Here is a 26,635-nt window from a genome sequence, read left to right as displayed (position 1 = left end):
GAACAGAAGGGAACAGTAGAGAACAGTAGAGTACAGTAGAGTACAGAAGGGAACAGTAGAGAACAGCAGAGAACAGCAGGGAACAATAGAGTACAGTAGAGAACAGTAGAGTACAGTAGAGAACAGTAGAGAACAGTAGAGTACAGAAGGGAACAGTAGAGAACAGCAGAGAACAGAAGGGAACAGTAGAGAACAGCAGATAACAGTAGAGTACTGAAGGGAACAGTAGAGAACAGCAGAGAACAGAAGGGAACAGTAGAGAACAGCAGAGAACAGTAGAGTACAGAAGGGAACAGTACAGAACAGCAGAGAACAGTAGAGTACTGAAGGGAACAGTAGAGAACAGCAGAGAACAGTAGAGAACAGTAAGAGAACAGTCGAGTACAGTAGAGTACAGTAGAGAGCAGTAAGAGAACAGTAGAGTACAGAAGGGAACAGTAGAGAACAGCAGAGAACAGCAGGGAACAGTAGAGTACAGTAGAGAACAGTAGAGTACAGTAGAGAACAGTAGAGAACAATAGAGTACAGAAGGGAACAGTAGAGAACAGCAGAGAACAGAAGGGAACAGTAGAGAACAGCAGAGAACAGTAGAGTACTGAAGGGAACAGTAGAGAACAGCAGAGAACAGAAGGGAACAGCAGAGAACAGCAGAGAACAGTAGAGTACTGAAGGGAACCGTAGAGAACAGCAGAGAACAGTAGAGAACAGTAAGAGAACAGTTGAGTACAGTAGAGTACAGTAGAGTAGAGTAGAGAGCAGTAAGAGAACAGTAGAGTACAGAAGGGAACAGTAGAGAACAGCAGAGAACAGTAGAGAACATCAGAGAACAGTAGAGTACAGAAGGGAACAGTAGAGTACAGCAGAGAACAGAAGGGAACAGTAGAGAACCGCAGAGAACAGTAGAGAACAGTAGAGTACAGAAGGGAACAGTAGAGAACAGCAGAGAACAGTAGAGTACAGAAGGGAACAGTAGAGAACAGCAAAGAACAGTAGAGAACAGCATAGAACAGCAGAGAACAGCAGAGAACAGTAGAGAACAGAAGGGAACAGCAGAGAACAGTAGAGAACAGAAGGGAACAGCAGAAAACAGCAGATAACAGTAGAGAACAGCAGAGAACAGTAGAGAACAGAAGGGAACAGTCGAGAACAGCAGAGAACAGCAGAGAACAGTCGAGAACAGCATAGAACAGTAGAGAACAACATAGAAAAGTAGAGAACAGAAGGGAACAGTAGAGAACAGCAGAGAACAGTAGAGAACAGCATAGAACAGTAGAGAACAGAAGGGAACAGTAGAGAACAGCAGAGAACAGTAGAGAACAGCATAGAACAGTAGAGAACAGCATAGAACAGTAGAGAACAGCGTAGAACAGTAGAGAACAGCATAGAACAGTAGAGAACAGAAGGGAACAGTAGAGAACAGCATAGAACAGTAGTGTACAGAAGGGAACAGTAGAGAACAGCAGAGAACAGTAGAGTACAGAAGGGAACAGTAGAGAACAGCAGAGAACAGTAGAGAACAGCATAGAACAGCAGAGAACAGAAGGGAACAGTAGAGAACAGAAGGGAACAGTAGAGAACAGCAGAGAACAGTAGAGAACAGCAGAGAACAGTAGAGAACAGCATAGAACAGTAGAGAACAGCATAGAACAGTAGAGAACAGAAGGGAACAGTAGAGAACAGAAGGGAACAGTAAAGTACAGAAGAGTTAATAAGAAAAAGAGCTCTGTACCTTTGTTTCTACCTATAGATACGCAGAAGAAGGGATCCATAGAGGAAGAGCGGGAGAGTGGCGTCCCGGGTTGAGAGGAGGGCAGGAAAGAAAGGAGAAAATTAGGCTTGAACTACTGTTATTCATCTATAAGGCAGTAAGTAAGGGACTAAGAACTACCAACCTTTACACCCCCTGCCAAGCATTGAGTAACATGCATGCAAACAGATCATAGCCCAGAGTGGTAGATGCATTCAAATGAAAGACACACACACACACACACACACACACACACACACACACACACACACACACACACACACACACACACACACACACAAATCTCTCTCTGCATGCCACATAGCGTCCCCCGAATGGTTCTCATGTTCAGGGCCAAGTCACAGTGACCCTGTATAAACTGCATCAGCTGCATCATGCTAGGATCATCCTCCTCCATGTCTTCTCACATAGCACCAGAGTGGACTAGGAGCCTGTATATGTCATGTGCCACTAACTGCTTGCCAGCTCATACATGTGTGAGGCTGACAGGGATGTGGGGGTGACGGGAGAATATTGTAGTGTGGGACTGTGTTGTTAGGCCAGAGTCCAGGCAGAGTAGCATCTCCCCCTGAACTGCAATACACACACACGCAAACACACATATGGAGGAAGCATTCACATACACGTGCACACGTCTCTCTCTCTCTCTCTCTCTCACACACACACACACACACACACACACACACACACACACACACACACACACACACACACACACACACACACACACACACACACACGCATACACGCACACACGCACACACACACAGTCATTATCTGCTGAGGTCAGGCTAGAGTAGGAAGAGCAGATGTTGCCACTGCATGTTAGACTGTTAGACACAGCAGTGAGCCAACACACCATTATGTAATACAGAGAAACCTGGGGAAGGGGCATGGGAGGGGGCACAGGAGGCACGGGAGGGGGCACGGGGGGCACAGTATGATCAGGACATGCCGTGCAGCTCCATCCTCCCCTGCAACAGTACGATGACAGCAGAGCACACTGACACACACTGACAGGTAGAGGAGACGTGGCTGCGAAGGGGCAGTGCACAGAGAAACACACACACTCAATCTGACCCCAAAGCAGGCGAGGAGAGAGAAAAGAAGAGATCGTACCTGACTCAGATGCCTTCAGATGTGCTAAGCCTTGAGGGAGAAGAAGAAGGCGAGATGGAGACAAAGAGTATAAGAACACACCAATACTGCTGCATTGTGGTCAGGCATGCTTCGCTATAAAGGCAAAGCATGGCTATCAACACTGAAAACAAAGCTTTCCGTAGGGCATGGAAAAGCTTCATGTTTAGATCAAAATGTGGTAGAAGCATCAAGCACGACTACGCTGCAAAAATGTTAATCACGTTGATTTCTATAGGCCTATTGATAGACCAGTTTATTTTTGCAATTTCTGTGATGCATGTGGACATTGTAATATTTCTTACGTTCGTATTTACTTTATTATCTTGCTGTACACCGTACTGTGCGTGCTGTCTGACAATGTGTCCTGTAACTATTGAACCCTCTCCTCCTTCCGTATGTGAGTCTCATTTGAGAAACAGAACTCACCTGGTTTCCTCTGAACGGCTGCTGAGGAGTTAGCAGGGGGAGGGAAGAGAAGGCAGAGAGATACCTAGCATTAGCATCACACTGCTTTGGCTTGCATGGTGTCTATCATGCAAAATAAATACCGAACAACACACGGAAGCATTATTTTTCTGTTAACATGTAAAGGACCAGAGCTGTCCCTGTACATGCCTGTTTAAAAATAACAACATAAAAAAAATATCCTGTGGAGAGAAGAACACATGAAACATCTGTCCCATCCTTTGGCGGGAACCAGATTGTTCATTGTAAATCATCATCAATTAATCTGATTAATTGTATTAATTAAACAACTCTTTCAAATCGCAGCAAATATTTCAGGAGAGACATAATATTTAGCATTGTATATACCACAGTGTTCCTCACATACACATAGTTAAAGCTAGAGAGGCATAAATCCCAGCTCCTGTAGAGAGCCAGATGTGGATTTATGATGTTGTGAGGTTTGTGGATATCTAGAAACTCCCGGACCCCCCTAGCCCCCGCCAACCCAACCCTCCGCCACCAACCCCCAGAGTTCACTTCACTGCCGACCCAAATCCTTTCTGCACACCATCCCAACCTCCCCTGACTTCACATTGGCTTGTAGGAATGCACACTGTTTACTCCTTCAGGGGTTCAGCATCGTTTTCATCGCGTAAAAAATGATTGAAAGTTACAGCCCTGAAACTCAACACCCAGAGGCCCAATGCTGCAAGCCTCGGAGGATGTTGAACCTACATAAATGTTTAGTCTATATTATTTCTAGCTCTAGAGTGTCATGTAAAAAAAAAAATAAATAAAAAAATGTAACACATTGAATTTACACACATGAAGTAACCGCACAACGGGATGCCATGAATTCTCACACGGCCATGCTACAGCTGTCTTCGGCTATCCCTCCTTAACCTCAAGACATCTTAACCCTGGCCACTCGGCCGTGTGTGTGTGTGTGTGTGTGTGTGTGTGTGTGTGTGTGTGTGTGTGTGTGTGTGTGTGTGTGTGTGTGTGTGTGTGTGTGTGCGAGCGAGTGCGAGCAAGTGCGCGTGTAGCTGGAACGGTTGTAAAAGCTAAATGCCAACAGATTTCTTTAATCAGCCCCTGAGAGCAACATGTAGTGGGAGGAAATGAAACAGATCGTAATTAAGAAGGACTGTATTAGATGTTTAAAGTGCCAGGCTAATACGCCATATCAGATATTAATTTGATTCAAAGCAATTAACGCTAGCTGCCGTGGTTAGATCTCTGGCCGGCCGGCCACACTGGAGGCCATTCAATTCCCACCCAACCAACCAACCAGTGTGTGGGAAGAGGGTTTCTTGTATTTATTTGATAGATAGCAAGTGGTTAAAGTGAAGGGCATACACTCAAAATGGCCACTCAATCGTGTTATCTGCATGGAGGCTGTAAATTCCCACTGAACATGTTGGAAGAGGGTTATTTTTATTTTGTGCTGATAGTTGTAGCTATCTATAGTGGTTATAGTAGTAGAGTGGAGGGCATGATGGAGGTACTCAAAATGGCCACTCAGTCCTGCTACCTGTGCCCATGTTGTTCACTGACGGCCATGTTGTTCACTAACGGCCATGTTGTTCGCTGACGGCCATGTTGTTCACTGACGGCCATGTTGTTCGCTGACGGCCATGTTGTTCACTGACGGCCATGTTGTTCACTATCGGCCATGTTGTTCGCTGACGGCCATGTTGTTCACTATCGGCCATGTTGTTCACTGACGGCCATGTTGTTCACTGACGGCCATGTTGTTCACTGACGGCCATGATGTTCGCTGACGGCCATGTTGTTCACTGACGGCCATGTTGTTCACTATCGGCCATGTTGTTCGCTGACGGCCATGTTGTTCACTATCGGCCATGTTGTTCACTGACGGCCATGTTGTTCACTGACGGCCATGTTGTTCACTGACGGCCATGATGTTCGCTGACGGCCATGTTGTTCACTGACGGCCATGTTGTTCGACGGCCATGTTGTTCACTGACGGCCATGTTGTTCACTGACGGCCATGTTGTTCGCTGACGGCCATGTTGTTCACTGACGGCCATGTTGTTCGCTGACGGCCATGTTGTTCACTATCGGCCATGTTGTTCGCTGACGGCCATGGCCATGTTGTTGACGGCCATGTTGTACACTGACGGCCATGTTGTTCACGGCCATGTTGTTCACTGACGGCCATGTTGTTCACTGACGGCCATGTTGTTCGCTGGCCATGTTGTTCACTATGCCATGTTGTTCGCTGACGGCCATGTTGTTCACTGACGGCCATGTTGTTCACTGACGGCCATGTTGTTCGCTGACGGCCATGTTGTTCGCTGACGGCCATGTTGTTCACTATCGGCCATGTTGTTCGCTGACGGCCATGTTGTTCGCTGACGGCCATGTTGTTCACTGACGGCCATGTTGTTCACTGACGGCCATGTTGTTCGCTGACGGCCATGTTGTTCACTATCGGCCATGTTGTTCGCTGACGGCCATGTTGTTCGCTGACGGCCATGTTGTTCGCTGACAGCCATGTTGTTCGCTGACGGCCATGTTGTTCGCTGACGGCCATGTTGTTCGCTATCGGCCATGTTGTACGCTATCGGCCATGTTGTTACTCATGTTAACATGACACGGTCGACAAATACTCAATGGATATTGCAACATAAAAAAAAATCAAAAAATGGAGGCACCACCTGCAGGAACAGCTAATGTTTCAGTAGCTGAAGTAGCCAGATTACGGAGTACGACATTGGCTCACAGGGTTAAAGACAAGGAGCGAAGGGCGAAAGACTAAAGAAGGGAGGTAGCAGAAGCCTGATAGACAGCATCCCTGCAGGCGAGAGGGGGATTTGGTGTCCCTGGCGCGTGTGTGTCTGTGAAATGCTGGGTTGCAAAACACATGCAGCTAAAGCTTTCCTCCTTCCCTTCACAGAGCTGGCTGCAGTGTCCAGAACAAGCCAATGGACGGCAGATAGGAGAACATGTGGTTCCTGTGTAATCCTCTTCCTGCTCCACTTTACCAGCCGCAGCAGCTAGCGACGCCATCCTCCATCCCAGCCCACTGAAATTCTAACGTCACTGTCAGGCTTGGGACCGGACACAAATGCCCTCTGCACTCCGCTTGTGTTGGAATTAGGCGCATGCACGCACACACACACGCGCGCACGCAGAGACACACATACACACACACAGACATGCAAGCACACAGGCACACACACACACACACACACACATCAGGCAAGTCCGCCCTCTTTTTATTTTTTCCCCCCTGACCTATTTCCATAGTAAGATTATTGTAACAGTCATTTCTCCATGTATGTTTATTAATCCCCAAAGCCGAGCTCCTAGGCATCTCTTCAGCACTTGTTTAACAGTTTGTTTGCCCCAGGCTTCAATTACTACTGTTTTCGCGGGGCCGTTTTTACAGTTCAATAAGGTCTTTTTAGACCGCTTATTAAAATGAAGGAAGTTGTAGAAGTCCGATGATGAGAACATGGCAATCAGGTTGTACGTTACATAACCCTAGAGCAGGTATCGATAGCTCATAATAGCTTTAACATTCTGAATATCTCATTTGTAATTAAAATACCCCTGAGGCATCCAGTCTTTCAAATGTCAAAATCTATTCATTTAATTTAATAGGTTTGGGAACACAAAACATTACATTTCAAGGCCATATAAGAAACAATGAACAGAGATAAGATATGCCACATTCCAAATGACTCTGCAGAAATCATTAATAATTTTGCACGTTGACTGATGATAGCATTGCCAGCATCCCAAATGGCACCGTATTCCCTATGGGGCTCTGGTCAAAAGTAGTGCACTATGTAGGGAATAGGGTGCCATTTGGGACGCATCCATTTGACTGATGATAACACCACTTCACCGCAATGGCTGTAATATTACCGAACAGCACGGGGGCGAGCAAACGGTGTCTTATTCCAGCCCCTCCGCTCTGACGCACCTAAACACTGATATGCCCTGATCCACATGGGCGGACAGATTGAACATGTGTTTTATGGCCATCTGTTTATTGTCTTATTCTGCAGGTTGGTGGTTTAGGGTTGAGCTCTGTGGGCAGGATGAGGGCTGAGGGCTAGGATAATAATGCTGGTTATATTACAGCTAGGCTAGCTAGGCTAACACAGTCATCCTGGCGGACTGGGCTCTATGTGGCTCTTTGGGGGTGAGGGCTAAGGGCTGGGATAATGATTATGTTAGAGGTATGCACATCCCAGTCATCCTGGGCTGGGGAATGATGATGGTGCTGATGTAATGTTTAATGATGATGATGTTTCAACTAGCAAGGCTAACTAAGTCATAATATGAAGTTTCAGCTAGCTAAGCTAACCTAATCCTGATTGCTAGTTGCTAATCCTGATTGCTACAGCTAGGCTAACCCAGGGCAGGCTTTGACGATAATGTTGCTGTTGAGGATGTTTCAGCTAGCTAGGGCTAACCTAATCATCCTGTGGGGCTAAGGCCTGATGATGATGTTTCCGCTAGGCTAGGCTAAACCCAATCCTCTTGTTTCAGCTACTATAATATAGGCTAAACTAACCCATTGTCACTTGATTAGTTTAGCCTATAGTTCATGTACACATGCAAATGCTAATCACTGAATTGCACTACACTGTACATTGCATACACAGCCTTTAAGCAGGCTAGGTTGAAGTTAACAACTGTGAAAACTATGAGCTGAGCATACGTCATACAGCCCATCCCAGTCTAAATGCTAAATGCTTCTGAGGCCTAGTGGGCCTTGCCATCTGCCTGCTGTATGAATCCTGCTCCAGGGCCCGCTAGGATTCTAACTGCAGCTGTGTGTGTGTGTGTGTGTGTGTGTGTGTGTGTGTGTGTGTGTGTGTGTGTGTGTGTGTGTGTGTGTGTGTGTGTGTGTGTGTGTGTGTGTCTTTAGCCATACAGCCAGCCAGTCTGCCTTACATACACACACACACACACACACACACACACACACAACACAAACACACACACACAGTAAACACTTACAGGTCCGACAGATTGCACCCATTACTCATTAGCGTAACACATGATGCAGCATCAAAATCCTCAATCAGTCTCACAGACACTACACAGACACTACACAGACACAGACTTAAGAACGGTTGTTTCTCTAATGTCTCATGTGCTGACGGTGATGTTAAGCAATGTGGGCAAAATATGCTCTCTGTGTTGTACTGCAGTGCAATAGTGTCTGAAGAAAAAACAACATGCTTTAGCAGTTGTAGACATACTGTAACAATAAGGACTCCCTATAAGGCGTTGTCGATTGCAGATGTCAGTTTGAATTTAGTGTGGTATTTGTCCCAGAGTTTCCTGGTCAAATTAGCCATTTCTGCGCTCATTATCCTCCTAATTATGCTTCAGCGTCTCTGCGGCGTAATCAACAATCAGCCACATAAATTAATCGGAGGGAGAGATTTAGAGGGGTGGGGAGAGAGAGAGAGAGAGAGAGAGAGAGAGAGAGAGAGAGAGACAGACAGAGAGAGACAGAGAGAGAGAGAGAGAGAGAGAGACAGAGAGAGAGAGAGACAGAGAGAGAGAGAGAGAAAGAGAGAGACAAAGAGAGAGAGAAAGAAAGAGAGAGAGAGAGAGAGAGAGAGAGAGAGAGAGAGAGGAGAGAGAGAGAAGAGAGATTGGAAAGCTGTGTGCGTGCTGGACACAGGGGGCTGTTCCAGTTAGCACAGCAGGAGAGTGCTCTCAGTGCTGTGCTCCTGTCTAGTGGCGTTTGTCCTCTCCGCCAATAGGAGTGCTGCGTTGTAAATTAGAAGCACTGCCCTGGGGCGGTGACATGGCCCTCTATTCAACCGTCATCCTGAATCACAAGCAACCTATTAAATCTCAGTTGTTTTAGCACAAGAATGTTATCGCTCCCATGGCAGCTCTGTGTCGGCCTGAGAGAAGCTCTCAAACGAATGGATGGATCTCTTCTCCTCTCCTCATTTTTAGACAGTGGCTGAGAGAGAACGGAACCAGACTAAAGTATAACGCCCAGTCACTGAGACTGACAGTGCAGCGGTCATGGTTTTCTGACATACCATATCTTGTGTTTTGGAATGCTAAGCATAGCAGTGGGGTGGAGTAAATAGCTAGTATCCAAAATAAAAAATAAATGTTTGAAACCCTAAAACAATTAGAACCAAAAATGGGAAAAAGAGCTGCAGTATAAGGTAACAAGCCACAAATGGAGGAGTACTCAGTGTGCATTCATCCCCTGTATTTCAAGATGGACTTGCGTCATTATTCAACCTTTCACTCTGGCCTAACCAGCCAGGAAGTGACCTAACCAGGCAGTAACGGGAAGTGGGTCAGCAGTGAATCAAACTCAGCCATCATGGATCTCTAGTCTCTAAGTCACCCAATACACTCCAGACCGATGAAAAAGAGGAAGGAGGGGATGTTGTCTGAGAGATACGGTAGCTTCCTGTCTCATGAATGCAGAACTAAGGACTAAAGTAGGAATTTACTATGAGCTTTGTCAGAGCACTACATTTCAATAAGACACATAGGAGAGGCAGCCTTGGCATAAGTGACCAAGAGGAGAAAGATAAAGCTGTTCCTTATTATTCAAACCATTTTGTACCTTCTGGCCCCTGTAACACTTGCAGGAGCTGAATATATGGGAAGAAAAATGACTGAACATTGTAATATGACTCTTATCAAAGAATATTGCATCCCCGTACAGATTTCTCATGAAAGTAATAATAGAATGCAGAGACGGTATATCCTGGTATATCACTTCCAATATAACTCCCACATACAACATACAATTCATTTGAAATAAACTGTGAAAGAGGAACCACCCACACAGAGATGTCCATGTTTTCTGTTCGAGCTGAATCTGTCCACATGCTCTTGTACATTGTTTTTTTTTCAACATGGAAATGGTACAGTGTAGCAAAAAACCTTGGAGAAAAGAGTCAGTTCGTTCAATTCAAATATTGTATAAACACCTTTAGCATTCATTATTTGCACCTTGCTGTCTACATTCAACAAAGACATTGGTCGGTAAGACTGAACGATCTTACCTTCACCGCAGGTCCGTCCGGTATATCCAGTTCTGGAGCAGTCACAGTACGGTTCTCCATCAGCCATGGAGCAGTGGCCTCCGTTCTCACACGGGTTCTCTGTACAGAGACCCATCATCTCCAGGCGCACCTTCTGACTGTTGATCAGCGTGGGAACCTTGTTTCCGTAATTCAGGTCTGTGATAACTCCTTTGAACGGTGGCAGCTCTCTAACCGTCGGCAGGGTGATGGCCGAGGTCCTGATGTCTCCGGGTACACCTCCGAGGAAGAGGTCGCTGACGATCTTCATGAACTGGCGCTGTGGTCGAACCTCGTCCGCCTTGGTCTGCCCGTCCAGGGCTAGGACCGTTCTGAGGTTGTGTCGGCTGACTGTAGCGAAATGCCAGCGGCTGTCGTTGACCGGTTTCTCAGAGGTGACCGTGGTCTCGGCGCAGTCGACACTGAAGCAGAGCTGGAGCTTCCCGTCCGTTACCGTGAGGAGCAGGAAGTCGCAGTAGCCGCCATCGTCAAAGTAGAGGATCAGGGCATCGGACGCGGCTGTCTTGAACTGGAAGGTGAGCTCACTTCTGGTGCTGGCGTCCCAGCGGACATACCGAGCCCACTGACCCTCGGAGCCTGTGAACTCCAGACCCTGGCACAGGCCCAGCAGAGTACTGAGCAGCAGGAGAACACGCTGGGAGAGACTAAAGGGATGCATTATAGCAAAAATAAGTAGGGTAGACTGTGGCAGTTGGGGTTAGATTTTAGAGGGAGAGATCCTTAGATTGTCAATAGCATCAGGTGTGTTTTGTGTTTCAAAGACTGATATATTTAATGTACTGTATGTCCCAAGCGTGCAATGTTTCATTTAAGAAGATGACACAATATCCGTTTGATTGTAATATAGACCAGAGGCTATTTAAAGGACGAAAATCCTCCAGTCAAATCCCAGTCTTCCAATCCGAGAAGAGAGGCAAAGGAGTAAATATCCGTCTTCCTACCTAAGGATCGACAATGCTGATCCTCAGTGTGTTCTGTCAGTGATACAGAGGCCCATCCGATGATTTTCCTTTGAGGCGACTGCAAGGATTAAAACAGACGGCAACCATCTTGGCTTCAGATCCGTAGCCACGCCCCGTGGCACTGTGCTGTATGTTCTAGTCCAGTTTCAGGCCTTGCAGATCTTCCCATAACTGCAAAACAGAAATTCTATCATTATTCCGTATAGTTACTCAGCTCACCAAACAACATGATTAGACTGTAGGTTCCACAAAGGGAGAAACATAACAGTGTAAATCAGCATGAAATGTGCTGGTCCAGCCTTAGGCAAACCAAAGCTGTAACTGAAAAACAACAGGAATTGTATCATTATTCGCACGTACCAGCTCACCAAAAGCATTTATTGACTATTGGCTAATGGCTAATTGCCCCTGAGGGGACAAATGAAGTTGTATTGAAATGAATATAGCGCCAGAAATAGAGGTTCAAAACACACCAAATCATCATAAAAATAATGATTTACAAGTATACCTTTCAAAAATCATCATGTGAGAAAATTGCCCTTTTATGTGCTACAATCAACTGAGCTAATGAGAGCCTAGTTTGTAAAACTCTGATTTGGTCGCATCTCAGTGATCAAGTAGTATAAACATATATTAAAGGTTTATCATAATATTTTTCCTTTTTGGACGTGGTCTACCAATCACTTGTTTTATCTGAATAGCAACTGGCGTTATCTTCAGGCTTTAAGTTGACTAAAATAAGATTATCATTATATACACTGAGAGTTGAAGGCTTGAATTGTAGTGTCCCATTCAGTCAGCATAGAAATATTATGAAAATAAGCAATCTTTCTGGTTACCAGAATCTGGTGTACAGGTTTCTTGGGCTTCAGGAATAAGACAAAAAATAAAGCCTCAGGCCTTGAAAAATTAAAAAATAAAGAACTGTGGTCAAGGCTAAGACGGCGCCTGTGCAATGAGTGGATCTTACTCAGGTGTTCTAAAGCTCATATCAGACTGAGAGCATAAATGCTTCCATGGTAGTTCTTCATGAGTTTTAGTTTAGGAAACGATCTCGCTGCAGAAGCGACACTTACAGAGGTGATAAAAACAGCTTGATTGCCGTAGCAACGTCAGGGAAACTGGGCAGAAGGGAGTGCTGCTTCAAATGCAGCAATTCTGCTTAATTGCCGGCCTCAACACGTTACGGAAAGAGATGAACTGTATAGGAAGCTCTGGGGACAGGTCGTCTGGATACTGGACAGCCAATACGTTGGTAAACAGGTAATAATCTTTAGCGGACAACAGTTCTTGAGGGATTGAACAAAAAAGGTGATTTGCAATTTCGTTCATACTGGTTAAACTGCGTTTGAGTTGTGTGGTTGCAACATCTACAGTATTTTATTAAATGTAATTTACCTTGAATATTGTAACCCACTGAGTTCAACAATAAATAGTGGCTGAAATTATCCTGAAGCCGACTACTTTTTTCCTCATTGATAAGGTATTTATTTGATGTGTCATTTATTTTATAAATAGCAACAAAATAGCAGCTAAATACTGTATATAGATATACACTCTATGGCCAAAAGTATGTGGGCTTGGCTATTTAAGCCACCCCCGTTGCTGACAGGTCACAGAAATGCAATCTCCAAAGACAAATATTGTCAGTAAAATGGTTCGGACAGAAGAGCTCAATGACTTTCAATGTCTTACCGTTTCTCAAATTTCTGCCCTGTTAGAGCTGCCCCGGTCAACTGTAAGTGCTGTTATTGTGAAGTGGAAACGTTTAGGAGCAACAACGACTCAGGCGCGAAGTGGTAGGCCACACAAGCTCACAAAATGAGACCGCCGAGTGCTGAAGAGCATAGCAAGTCAAAATCGCCTGTCCTCAGTTGCAACAATCACTATCAAGATCCAAACTGCCTCTGGAAGCAACGTAAGCACAAGAACTGGTCGCCGGGAGCTTCATGAAATGGGTTTCCATGGCCAAGCAGCCACACACAAGCCTAAGATCCCCGTATGCAATGCCAAGTGTCGGCTGGTGTGGTGTAAAGTTCACGGCCATTGGACTCTGGAGCAGTGGAAACTGCTGGAGTGAATGACGCTTTACCATCTGGCAGTCTGATGGACACATCTGGGTTTGACCGATGCCAGGAGAACGCTACCTGCCCCAATGCGTAGTACCAACTGTAAAGTTTGATGGAGGAGGGATAATGGTCTGGGGCTGTTTTTCATTGTTCGGGCTAGGCCCATTAGTTCCTGTGAAGGGAAATCTTAACGCTACGTTCTAGACGATTCTGTGCTTCCAACTTTGTGGCAACAGTTTGGGGAAGGCCCTTTTCTGCAAAAAGCGAGGTCCATACAGAAATGGTTTGTCAAGATCGGTGTGGAAGAACTTGACTGGCCTGCACAAAGCCCTGACCTCAACCCCATCGAACACATTTGGGATGAATTCGAATGCTGACTGCGAGTCAGGCCTAATCGCCCAACATTAGTGCTCGAACTCACTAAGCTCTTGTGGATGAATGGAAGCAAATCCCTGCAGCAATGTTCCAACATCTAGTGGAAAGCCATCCCAGAAGAGTGGAGGCTGTTAAAGCAGCAAAAGGGGGACCAACTCCATATTAATGTTCATAATAGTTAGTGCAGGTGGCCTAGAAGCAAATCACTAACCTGTCTCTAACACAGGACTAGTTGTGTCAGGTTTCAATGAGATGTTCGACGAGCAGGTTTCCAGATACTTTTTGCCATGTAGTGTAGATAGTAGGCTACACTGCAGGATGAAACACAACATCTTTCCAACAAAGCCGGGAGAGAGCACGAGGATGGCTCATATCATGCAGGTTTAGGTATGCTATACAGGACAGTTGTCCATTCTAAAAAAATATATTTTGGTAGCTGGTTAGTATGCTGTTGCATATGATTAGATGTTTTTTAACAATCTGCAATGTTTCTATTTCCAGCTTTAATAACTGAACAAGTAATTACATTATTGCCGCCAGCCAGCAGTCTAAATGGCAGCATTGCGACACCGTGTAAAGCTTTGTCAAATGTTAGGTTTAACATAAGATAATGACAACCAAATACGCCTCCCAATAAACATGCATCCATTAGCTAAAGCAAATCTATAGGCTACCAGTGGAGGCTCTTCAGAAGAGGAAGGGGAGGACCGTCCTCCTCAGTGCATTTCATAAATGTTGTAAACATTTAAAAATGTATCCTTTTAAGATAAAACTACACTAAATATAATAATGTCATCAGATAACTGATTAAAACACACTATTTTGCAAAGAAGGTCGACAGTAGCCTCAGCAGCATTCTGTAGGGTAGCACCATGGTGCAGCCGGAGGACAGCTAGCTTCCGTCCTCCTCTGGGTACATTGACTTCAAAACAAAACCTAGGAGGCTCATGGTTTTCACCCCATTCCATTAACTTACACAATAATTATGACAACTTCTGGAGTACTTCATCCAGCCTATCAGAGCTCTTGCAGCATAAACTGACATGTTGTCCACTCAATCAAAGGAACAGATAATTAATCTACCAATGAAAGCATAAGATACAGTTATCTAGCACTGCAGTGTATAAAATGTGGCAGGTAGTTGACTCGAAGAGAGAGAAAGTTTAACAGTTTTGAACAAATACATTTCTTCCAAAATGAAGCAAGAGCCAGAGAGAAATATATACAGTTGAAGTCAGAAGTTTACATACACCATAACCAAATACATTTAAAAACTCAGTTTTTCACCATTTCTGATGTTTAATCATAGTAAAAATTCCCTGTTTTAGGTCCGTTAGGATCACCACTTTATTTTAAGAATGTGAAATGTCAGAATAATAGTAGAGAGATTAATTCCCAGTGGGTCAGAAGTATACATACACTCAATTAGTATTTGGTAGCAATGTTTTGGGTAGCCTTCCACAAGCTTCCCTCAATAGATTGGGTGAATTTTGGCCCATTTCTCCTGACAGAGCTGGTGTAACTGAGTCAGGTTTGTAGGCCTTCTTGCTCACAGACGCTTTTTCAGTTCTGCCCACAAATCTTCTATAGGATCAGGGCTTTGTGATGGCAACTCCAATACTGTCACAGCTGTTGGTGGAAGAAGGTGAGGACCAGGGTGCAGCGTGATACGTGTTCATCCTTTTATTAATGGAACTGAACACTGATTAACAAATCAACAAAGCGAACAACCGAAACAGTTCTGTCTGGTGCAGACACAAAAACAGAAAGCAACTACCCACAAAACCCATGTGGGCAAGAGCTACCTAAGTATGGTTCTCAATCAGAGACAACAATAGACAGCTGTCCCTGATTGAGAACCATACCCGGCCAAAAACAAAGAAATACAAAAACATAGATTAAGGAACATAGAATACCCACCCTAGTCACACCCTGGCCTAACCAAAATAGAGATTAAAAGCCTCTCTATGGCCAGGGTGTGACAGTACCCCCCCCCCCCCCCAATGGTGCGGACTCCGGCCGTAAAACCTGACTCAGGGCCTTCCTTCCGGCGGCGGATCGGGTGCAGGACGTTGACCCCGCTCCACCTCAGTCTTGGCCCACTTAGGTGGCGCCTCTGGAGCGGGGACCCTCGCAGCGGGCCCCGGACTGAAGACCCTCGTAGAGGGCGCCACTGGATTGAGGGGCGCCTCTGGACTGAGGGGCTGCGATTCTGGCAGCTCCGGAGTGAAGGGTGGCTCTGGCAGCTCCGGAGTGAAGGGCGGCTCTGGCAGCTCCGGAGTGAAGGGCGGCTCTGGCAGCTCCGGAGTGAATGGCGGCTCTGGCAGCTCCGGAGTGACGGGTGGCTTCGGCAGCGCCGGACAGGAGGGCGGCTCTGGCAGCTCCGGAGTGACGGGCGGCTCTGGCAGCTCCAGAGTTACGGGCGGCTCTGGCAGCTCCGGAGTGACGGGCGGGTCTGGCAGCTCCGGAGTGACGGGTGGCTTCGGCAGCGCCGGACAGGAGGGCGGCTCTGGCAGCTCCGGAGTGACGGGCGGCTCTGGCAGCTCCAGAGTTACGGGCGGCTCTGGCAGCTCCGGAGTGACGGGCGGCTCTGGCAGCTCTGGAGTGACGGGCGGCTCTGGCAGCTCCGGACAGGAGGGCGGCTCTGGCAGCTCCGGACAGGAGGGTGGCTCTGGCAGCTCCGGACAGGAGGGCAATCGGCTCCAAGTCCGAGCTCTGGCTGGGCCACTCGAGGACATTCAGAGACTTGTCCAGAAGCCATTACTGATTTGTTTTAGGGTCGTTATCCTGTTGGAAAGAGAACCTTCGCCCAAGCGCTCTGAGCGCTCTGAAGCAGGTTTTTATCAAGGATTTCTCTGTACTTTGCTCCGTTCATCTTTCCCTCGATCCTTGACTAGTCTTCCAATTCCTGCTGCTGAAAAACATCCCCACAGCATGATTCTGCCACCACCATGCTTCACCGTAGAGATGGTATTGGCCAGGTGATGAGCGTTGAATGGTGAGCGTTGAATGGATTCCTCCAGACGTGACGCTTGGTATTCAGGTCAAAGTTTTCAATCTTGGTTTTATCAGACCAGTGAATCTTGTTTCTCATAGTCTGAGAGTCCTTTAGGTGCCTGTTGGCAAACTTCAAGAGGGCTGTCATGCCTTTTACTGAGCAATGGCATCCGTCTGGCCACTCTACCGTAAAGGCCTGATTGGTGGAGTGCTGCAGAGATGGTTGTCCTTCTGGAGGGTTCTCCCATCTCCACAGAGAAACTCTGTATCTCTGTCAGAGTGACCACTGTTTTCTTGGTCACCTGCCTGATCAAGGCCCTTCTCCCCCGATTGCTCAGTTTGACCTAGCTCTAGTTGTAGAAACATGTCAAAGATGATCAATGGAAACAGGATGCACCTGAGCTCAATTTCGAGTCTCATAGCAAAGGGTCTGAATACTTATGTAAATAAGGTTGTTTAAAAAAAAATGTAATAAAACTGTTTTCACTTTGTCATTACGGGGTATTGTGTGTAGATTGTGAGGGGAAAAATTATTTGATCAATTTTAGAATAAGGCTGTAACGTAACAAAATGTGGAAAAAGTGAAGGAGGTCTGAACACTATCTGAATGCACTGTATCTCTAAGGACCTTCTGCAGCCTGATAAATTTGACTAATTATCCAGCAGTGCCACAATCCCTCTCAATAGCATATCTTTCGTTACCATCACAAACATATATTGATAAAGATGAAATGAAGGCTAGTCAATTGATGGGGTAACTCCTATAATTGTATTTTTTTTAAAATTACATTTAGAAATATAAATACACATAGTTTCCAAAGCAAAAGGATCCAAACTTTATACTTATCTACATTTTTGAATGTTTGTTTTCTTTTTCTCTTTGAGTGGCAGCCCACAGAATTTGTATATTGTACCTGTAACCTTATACAAACAGAACTGTAGGCCTACATGTGTACTCAACCAGCCTTCTGCTCTTGTAGTCGTATTGGCCATGGTCTCTCGAGCCCCAGACAAAAGCCTAGTCCAATCATGACGATACCAGAACAACGTACTCTGACACACAATAGGTCCTTTAATCACCACCTGCCTGTTCTGAATAGTTCATCTATCTGCATAGAGCAGCCAGCCTGCTATTGAGTTCTGGTAACTGATACACTATGTTAATGCAACGCTGTGCCTCTCGTTGACAACCCCCATGCTAGGCCTGGACCTCCTCGCTCTGGTGATGCATCCCGAATGGCACCCTATTCCCTACACAGTAAAGTACTTTTGACCAGAGCCTTATGAGCCTTCGTCAAAAGTAGTGCACTATATAGGGAATATGGTGCCATTTGGTACGGAGACATTCACAACCCTCATGCTTGGGTACATATTTATCATGTTTATTTTTGTATCAGCTGATAAGGACCTAGTCAGGGTTGCCATTCAGATGTCAACGGCTTAGTTGGCCTAGTAATTATTAGCCATAAGCCTAGTAATTATCCCTGTCTAAAGGCAAATCCGTCTGGGGATAGTAGGCATAGAGAGGTTAAAGGGCCTGGAAGGGTGTAGTGACCTCTGACCCATTGATACGTTCATGTTATTACTCCTATAATGAGAGATATATAGTGCATTACATTTGACCAGGGTACATAGAGATCTGGTCAAAAGTAGAGCACTGTGTAGGGAAGAGGGTGCCCTTTTGGATAAAGACCTAGTATCAGCTAATAAGGTACTAGGGTTGCCATTCAGAAGTCATGGTAATAATACGGGGCCATGGTGCCAATGAAACCTGATATCCAGCTAGCTTTCCTATGAACATTGCCCGTGCAGCCTCTCCCTATCCCTGCCCCAGTCCATCAGGACGAGACGAGTTATTGTATGCACAATACTTTCGGATTAGGTGTCCTTCTCTTGAATTAAAACAATGTTTCAGGGGTCGTATTACAGACTCAGGGACTCCATTATAATAAGACTGTTGGCTTTGCTCCTCTGTATTGGTCTACGTTTTTTTGTTATTAGGTCTGTAATTGCTGTTGGGGTTCAAACGAATGAATTACGCATTGCCCTGTAGGCCTGTATTTCCCGTTACATATACGCTTAATTATTTAACTGCAGTGTCACGCGATACCGTTACCGTATAGACATGGACTTGGCATAAATGATTCATTTGTCTTCATTGTTGGAGATACAGTATATCGACAACGGTTTCTGTCGACGACTAAACCGGCCGTAATGTATCTCGCAGTCAGTGTGAGCTGAACTCTCCTCTCTCTGCCTCCCTCCTGCTGCGTTCGTTATCTGTCACATTCACTCTGCACGGAGGTTCTCTCTCATTGAAGGGTCGGTTTAATTTCGCATAAAATCAGGCCAAAGAGACTTTGACACGCGATGGAGCGCCACACCGCTGCTTCGAAATGCACAACAAGCACACTTATCAGCTTTGTAGTGTTCTGTTATTACTCTACTTACAGATAATAATGTCATATAGGCTAAATGGGGGCTCGTAGTTTGACTCTTATATGGTTTACATGAGCTATTTCAAAAGTCAATTCGAAAATAGGCCTGCCTTCCTGACTAAAACGTGTACCTCAATCCACATGTTTAAAACATCAGTTTGAAGGGTTGCCTTGAACTATAAATATGTAGCCTTATCCTTACATTAAACAGCCTACTGGGATGCTCCGTCCACATGCCTGGCTTAGCAAAGTTGAATTCTTAGACTAAGCCTCGTCCCCTGCCATTATACACTATTCCTATCGTTGAAAATAAAATATTTTAAAGAGGGCGCAAAGGAAAGATAATTTCAACAGAGATTCAGTAAAAACGTAACCTACTTCGTGATGCTGTCTCTCGTTGAGCTTTTCTCGCGCTCCACGCACGAAGGCAGTCTGGAGGATGTGAGGATTTGACCGACGAGTCGGTAGATGGTTTGGGTTCGTTCCTTCTTGTTTTGGGACATACTTTCGAGATTACAGAGGGGTTGATGAATTCGTGTAAATAGTTCATATCACACTCTTCCCACGTAATTCAGATGCCTAGTCCCCGAAAGCTTGGCGCAATGTGGGGAGCGCATGTATTGGTCATTCCACCAAAAGAGTGCCAATATTCATTTTTTTTAAACTAATGTTATATTAAATTAAGTACCCTTTAATATAGACCACATGGTGAATTCAATAAATGCTCGCCGAAGTGCCAAAATGTAGCATTTTAACACGTCCCTCCGTCAACCTTGTCATTTCTTTAACCTACTTCCCAACGTTTCTCCAAGTTTCACCATCATTGTAAAGCCCTCATTATTTTGTTGCTTTGACAATGTCATTTCTGAAGATGAATATTTATTTCACATGGTTAGCGATTGAATTACATATGGCTCTACTTTGAAGGTCAATCCTGTTAAATGAACTGAAGTCTCCTTTTAATATGGATAAACTATTCCTTTAAAAAGATACAAGCAGGTGATCTGGGTCTAGACTTTTTTTTTCTCCAATTGTCTGGTGTTTTGTGGTGGAATACTGAGCGGGTCTAAGCAGAACAGGTCAACCTGGTAGAGAGACAGGCTTGAAATGTTTTAACAATGACATTTTCGGGTTAACTTGCATTAAATTGCCACTCCCTGTTGCACACAACAAGCTTCCGTTCACCCTGTCACAACGGGATTCATGGCTGATTTAAGATGTCAACCCTGTTATGGTCAAACATGTTACTTTATTTGGCGCTGACCATACTTTTTGTTCTTCTTCTTTACCTCTTGAAATGGGAAAACGTGTTTTTTTTTAATTAAGTTGAACATGTACTCTTTATGACAGAATGTAAAAATGACGTGAAATCAAACGTTTTGGACACTTCGCAAAGGGCACAGAAAGCTGGAAGGACCCTTTTACAGCCGTTTAACGAACTGAAACTTTTTAATGCATGCATTTCGCTCCTCAACATGACGAGCTATGTGTAGCCTCATAATATGCCTCGACCTTCTCCACAAATCGTCTGTTTCAAATGCCATATTAACCTATAAATATAACCTATTTTGTGTTTTGCGTGGACACGTCGTCTAGGTCCATGCGAAATAGTCCATGCGAAATGAATGTGACTCACTGTAATCATATCCAAAGATAAGCTTGTGAATAATTACAAATACACCCAACACGGTGTTATAAGCTATAGCCTAGGCTACTTGAGTCTTTTTATCCGCTACACTCAATACATTAAAGAACATCATATATACTTCGATTCTTACCTTTATTTATGTTGTATAGATCCAAACAATATCCCAATAATCCAAAACAAAGTCCCATATACAGCAACACGCTCTTTGGTTTTAGCACATCCAGTATAGGGGTCGTGATGCTGGTGGTGATGATGAGGGGATGAGAAGGTTATTAACAGTGATGCGCGCAGCGCAGTAGCCTAGTGCTGAACAGAACAGCAGTGTCTCTCTATCCCTGACTCGAGCCTGTCTCTCTCTCTTTGTGAACGCGCTTATCCCAGGGCCGTTCGCTCTCCTCAGCGCAACTGATGGGCTCGTACTGGACTCTCACTCACTCTCACGTCCCGCCCCCTACTCACTCCCCAAAACACGCCATTTAAAGACGTAGAAAAGACGACTGAAAGGAGGGAAAGTTTGGCCCTCAGACCAAGAAAGCCTAATGTCGAAATCATCGTGCTGAGCTGTAGGAATGTTGTGTAGCCTATATGTTTTGAGTCGTTTTGTGGTCAATTGCCAGGCGTTGTGATTCTCATTATGAGCCACTTTTTATTATAAGTCTAATTCCCCTACTAGGAGAGGCTACTAGGGCTGGCACTCTCAGGGATTGTGATTTTAAATAGCCATTGGGAAAGTGAAAGCTTGACTTGTTTTGCGGTTGTCATGCAATGAATGACGCGGTACTCTCTCGAATCTGAATGTAGTGACTCTGTCCATGGTGCTGAAGTGATAAACAGAGACTGGCAGCTTGAATGTTTCACGAGTCACGACCGCTGATGCATGACGTGTTTTAAGTGGCTTTATGAGTCACTTATGGTACATATTTGTTACCTTTGGTAGTCCTCCTTTTGACCTACATTACAATAGGCTATTATTATCCAATGAAATGTGACGTTTGCCAAGGTAGGCCTAAGGTCATGCTATAATGATGCTGTTGTAGCCCTTTACTTGGCAATGCAAGCTGATGGTTGTGCCCTGAAATGTGTCCTGGCCCTTATCAGTTCTATAGGGTAGCCATGTCTTATAGGGCTGAGATCAAAGCTAATCTGGTGTAGTGACATATGAGGCCTATGTGGTTAAACAATGTACAGATATAATGATTCGATCAGTAACCATGTCTAATGAGAGAGGGGGGAGTGAGCGGGATGTAGGGAGGGGAGAGGGAGAGAGACAGTAACTCCCCTGAGAAATAATAGGATGGCATTTGGTAATAGCACGCACGCGCACACACACACACACACACACACACACACACACACACACACGCACGCACGCACACACACAGAGGCCCGGGCAGTGATGATATAAACATGGTCATAATGAGAAGCACTGTCCATGAGAGCACTATAGCCTCAAGAACCCTCTCTCAGATATAACACTTGTATCTTCTCTTTCCTCGTTAAAAATTGGACAAATCAATTACAGTACATTGAACAAACAGGTTTAAAGATCCTCCACCTGAACATTTCATGAGATGCAATGATTTCCTTGACCTGGAAGTTGAACTGCTCATTTTACTGTGAAAATGACGTAAATATTTTACACCATGAAAGAGCAGCAGGCTAGCCTAGTCATCCCTCATCACTGTAGCGATCCTAATCATTCTGGGATAATAACGTTTGAATTGAATTGGATTTGTTAGACTAGTGGTCTAGTCAGTCTGGAGGAGGGCAGTGACCCTTTCCCCTCAGTGACTTCTCCCCCACTGAGAATTATATGTGACGTGTGACATGTGACCTGGCTCAATGATCCAAGAGGTGACAGGTTGTCCTCCCCACTACACCGGAGGCTTCTGAGTCATGGCATTACACTTCCTGCTCTATTCATCCCCCTGTCTATTTACTTCCTTATCTCTATCTCACTTTCTCTCGCTCTCTTTTTCTCTCTCTCACATGCTCTCACTCTCTCTCTCTCCAGTCCCCTTCTCTCTCTCTCTCGCTTTCACTCTCTCACTCTCTCTCTCTATCCCTCTTTTTCCCTCTCCTTCTCCACCTCCCTTTTTGCATTATACAGCACTGTATTCCTGCTCTCTGCATTCCCGTCTCGCGTCTCCCTGTCCCTTTCTCTCTCTCCATCCCTATCTCTATATTCCCTGTCCCTGTCCCTGTTCTTCATACCTTTCTCATGCCGTCTCTAAATTCTTTCCCTTACAGAACCACATACATTACGAGAGTCGACAAATATCTTAAAGTTGTCAAACATCAGAGGCCTCTCTATGTCACTGTTGTGTTTACTGTACAGTACTTTCACATAAAGTGTAACAGGCAAAGACAGACACACTGTCTAATTACAGTAGTTTCAGTATGACTGTCCATGTTTCTGTTTCTGCAAAGGTATTTTTGAACCATGTGCCAAATATAGCTATCCCCCCTATTCATAAAGAACACCGGTGCATAGAAGGGTCCCAAGTTTCTCAAACGTCACATTTCGAAGTTATTCCAAACGTCACATTTCGAAGTTATTCCAAACGTCACATTTCAAAGTGTTTAAGGTTAAGTTATGAATTAACTCCACAATTTTTAAGGTTAGGGTTAAGTTTAGGCATTAACTCTGAATGGTTAAGGTAAGGGTTAAGGTTTGGGATAGACTTAAAACAAAAATATAAAAAATGCCTTTCTATCGCTGGATTCGAACATGCAACTTTTTGTTTTGAACCAGACAGAGGCAGACGCTTACACCCATCCGCCATCCCCGTCCACAACACCTCGTGGCCGGTTTCAACATCATCTCCTGACGTTCTCAGACATGGATGAACGTCGAATACTGACTTGTATCACGGGTGACCTGCCTGCTCCAACAGGATCACCATCTGCTCCCCTGCTATCTATTAACCATGAAGCCATGAGGGCCCTAATCATGCTGCATCATGCTTTACCACCTTCCCACTATACACAACACATGTTCCCTCATACACACACACGCACATGCACACACACACACACACACACATACACACGCAAGCCCCAGCTGTGTGCATTGTGTGTGTGTGTGCCTGCCATTGCATGTGTTACCTGCCACTTTTTGTGTGCATGCATATGTGTGTGCATGCTGCCCTGCCTCTGTTTGTGTGTGTGTGTGTTTGTGTGTGTGTGTGTGTGTGTGTGTGTGTTGGCTGATGAGGCCATTAGGGGGTCAAAGTGATTACACTCCCAAGGATAGCTATTAGAAACGAATTTGGCCAGCTGCTTCTGGTCAGTAAACAGACAACTGTCCTTTTAAATCGACACCCATTTATCTTCCCTAGTGTGTGTGAGGCATCCACTATTCCCATGGCAAAACCACGGATGCATACACGCATGCGCTTTCATTCACACACACACACACACACACACACACACACACACACACACACACACACACACACACACACACACACACACACACACACACACACACACTCACACACACACACACTGGATCGAACTGATGGGTGCTAAGCAGGATGGATATTCAAATCAATGGAGCAGGAGGCTGTAGGTGGAGTGAAATAACATGCTGAAATACCAATGATGAGAGACTGATATTTCATCATAAATGTCATGCTAATGTAACCATCAAGCCCTGGGCAGGATATATCTGGAATGTTAGGGCCTTAGAGTGAGCAAAGTTAACGCTGTTTTTCACACTGACATCAGGCTTTGAGAAGGATATAGTGATACAGTAGGGGCCATATAGGGTCGTACAGTATACTTGTAGATAGCAGACCTGGGTTCAACTACTATTGGTAATCTTTCAAATACTTTTACAATTTTCTTCAGTCTGTTTGGAGTGCCAGATGGGTAGGATTTGTACTTTTCCAACTATTCTCTTGGTTCCATTGCACCAGGCAAGCTCAATCAAGCTCAGGCAAACTATTTGAAATGATTTCAAAAAGTATTTAAACCCAGGTGTGATAGACTGAAAAAGCAGAAAAAGAAGAAGGAGGTGAGAGAAGAAACTGCTTTTTCACTTCAATGGGTTTTCCACCATAATGAGGAGAATAACCTGTCAGGGAGGGTTTAGTCTGATGCAAACCGGAGCCTTAACACCTTCATCTCAGACCGCAGTCACACACACACACACACACACACACACACACACACACACACACACACACACACACACACACACACACACACACACACACACACACACACACACACACACACACACACACACACACACACACACACACACACACACACACACACACACACACACACACACACACATTCTCACCTTCATCTGAACGCAGAGAGAGTGTTCTGCACTCCTGGGTACCTGCCTGTTCTTCCACATCCCTCTCAGCCTGTATAGACAGTCCACTGACTCCTCACAGAGAGACAGAGAGAATACAGAGAAGTGTTGCATTCATCACCCTCTGATCCTGTGGTGTCATGCCTGGGGCTATCTATCTATCACAGGGTTCACCATCTGGCGGCCTACGGGCCAAATTCAATGGTTTTGTTTGGCCCTCCAAGTTTTCTGTGCAACTGTTAGACAGAAACACCAGCAAATAAGATCGTGTTGTGTATAGTGGGAAGATGTTCGTTTTGGAAATCTATTCCAAACTATTCCCACGTATAATAGAGAGATATGTATTGAGTGTATTGAGTGTATTGAGTGTACACCTTTTGTCCTCAGAACAGCCTCAATTCTTTGGGACTTGGACTCTACAAGGTGTCGAAAGTGTTCCGCAGGGCTGCTGGCCCATGTTGACTCCAATGCTTCTCACAGTTGTGCCAAGTTGGCTGGATGTCCTTTGGGTGGTGGACCATTAATGATACACACAGGAAACTGTTGAGCATGAAAAACCCAGCAGCGTTGCAGTTCTTGATACAAACCGGTGCGCCTGGCACCTACTGCCATACCCCGTTTAAAGGCACTTCAATCCTTTATCTTGCCCATTCACCCTCTGAATGGCACACATACACAACCCATGTCTCAATTGTCTAAAGTTGTAAACATCCTTCTATAACCTGCATCCTCCCCTTCATCTAGACTGATTGAAGTGGATTTAACAAGTGACATCAATAGAGAATAATAGCTTTAACCTGGATTCACCTGGTCAGTCTGTGGCGTGGAAGGAGCAGGTGTCCTTATTGTGTCTACACTCAGTGTATAATATGTGATCGTATACAAATGTAAGCAAGGTTTGAAATTATTATGTTTAAGTCCAATATTATATTTGTTTGGGCTTCTTGCGGTCAATGTGCAGTCCACAAATGATTCGTTATTATGTTCCGACCCCCTGATCATCCACTCAAGATAAAGCCTGTGGCGAAATCTGAAAAATATATATAAACGCGACATGCAACAATTTAAAAAATGTTACAGTCCATTTGAGGGAATCAGTCCATTTAAATCAATTCATTAGGCCCTAATCTATGGATTTCACATGACTGGGAATAAAGATATTCATCTGTCATTCACAGATACTTAAAAAAAAATGGGCATCAGAATCTCATCACGGTATTTCTGTGCATTCAAATTGCCATCATAAAATGCAATTGTGCTCATTGTCCGTAGCTTATGCCTGCCCATACCATAACCACACCACCACCATGGGGCACTCTGTTCACAATGTTGACATCAGCAAACCGCTCGCCCACACGACGCCATACATGTGGTCT

The 26,635-nt window shown here is 45.0% G+C and overlaps 1 protein-coding gene across 1 annotated transcript in view; it reads right to left on the bottom strand.

Annotated features, from left to right (window-relative positions):
• The window catches only part of LOC135564235 (neurexin-3b-like), a 34,323-nt gene extending 13,130 nt beyond the window's left edge, over nt 1-21,193 (bottom strand). The window contains exons 1-4 of the mRNA XM_065008489.1: nt 21,057-21,193; nt 10,399-11,570; nt 3,335-3,355; nt 2,888-2,917 (exon numbers count right to left, since the gene is read on the bottom strand). Of these exons, the coding sequence (XP_064864561.1) occupies nt 2,888-2,917; nt 3,335-3,355; nt 10,399-11,095 (748 nt within the window). The 5' untranslated portion in view covers nt 11,096-11,570; nt 21,057-21,193. The remainder of the gene's footprint in view (nt 1-2,887; nt 2,918-3,334; nt 3,356-10,398; nt 11,571-21,056) is intronic.
• Between the last annotated feature and the right edge of the window lie 5,442 nt (nt 21,194-26,635).

Source organism: Oncorhynchus nerka, linkage group LG24 (genome assembly GCF_034236695.1).
Source record: "Oncorhynchus nerka isolate Pitt River linkage group LG24, Oner_Uvic_2.0, whole genome shotgun sequence".
NCBI classification, from domain to species: Eukaryota; Metazoa; Chordata; class Actinopteri; order Salmoniformes; family Salmonidae; genus Oncorhynchus; species Oncorhynchus nerka.
This window is presented reverse-complemented; position numbering and strand designations above follow the sequence as displayed.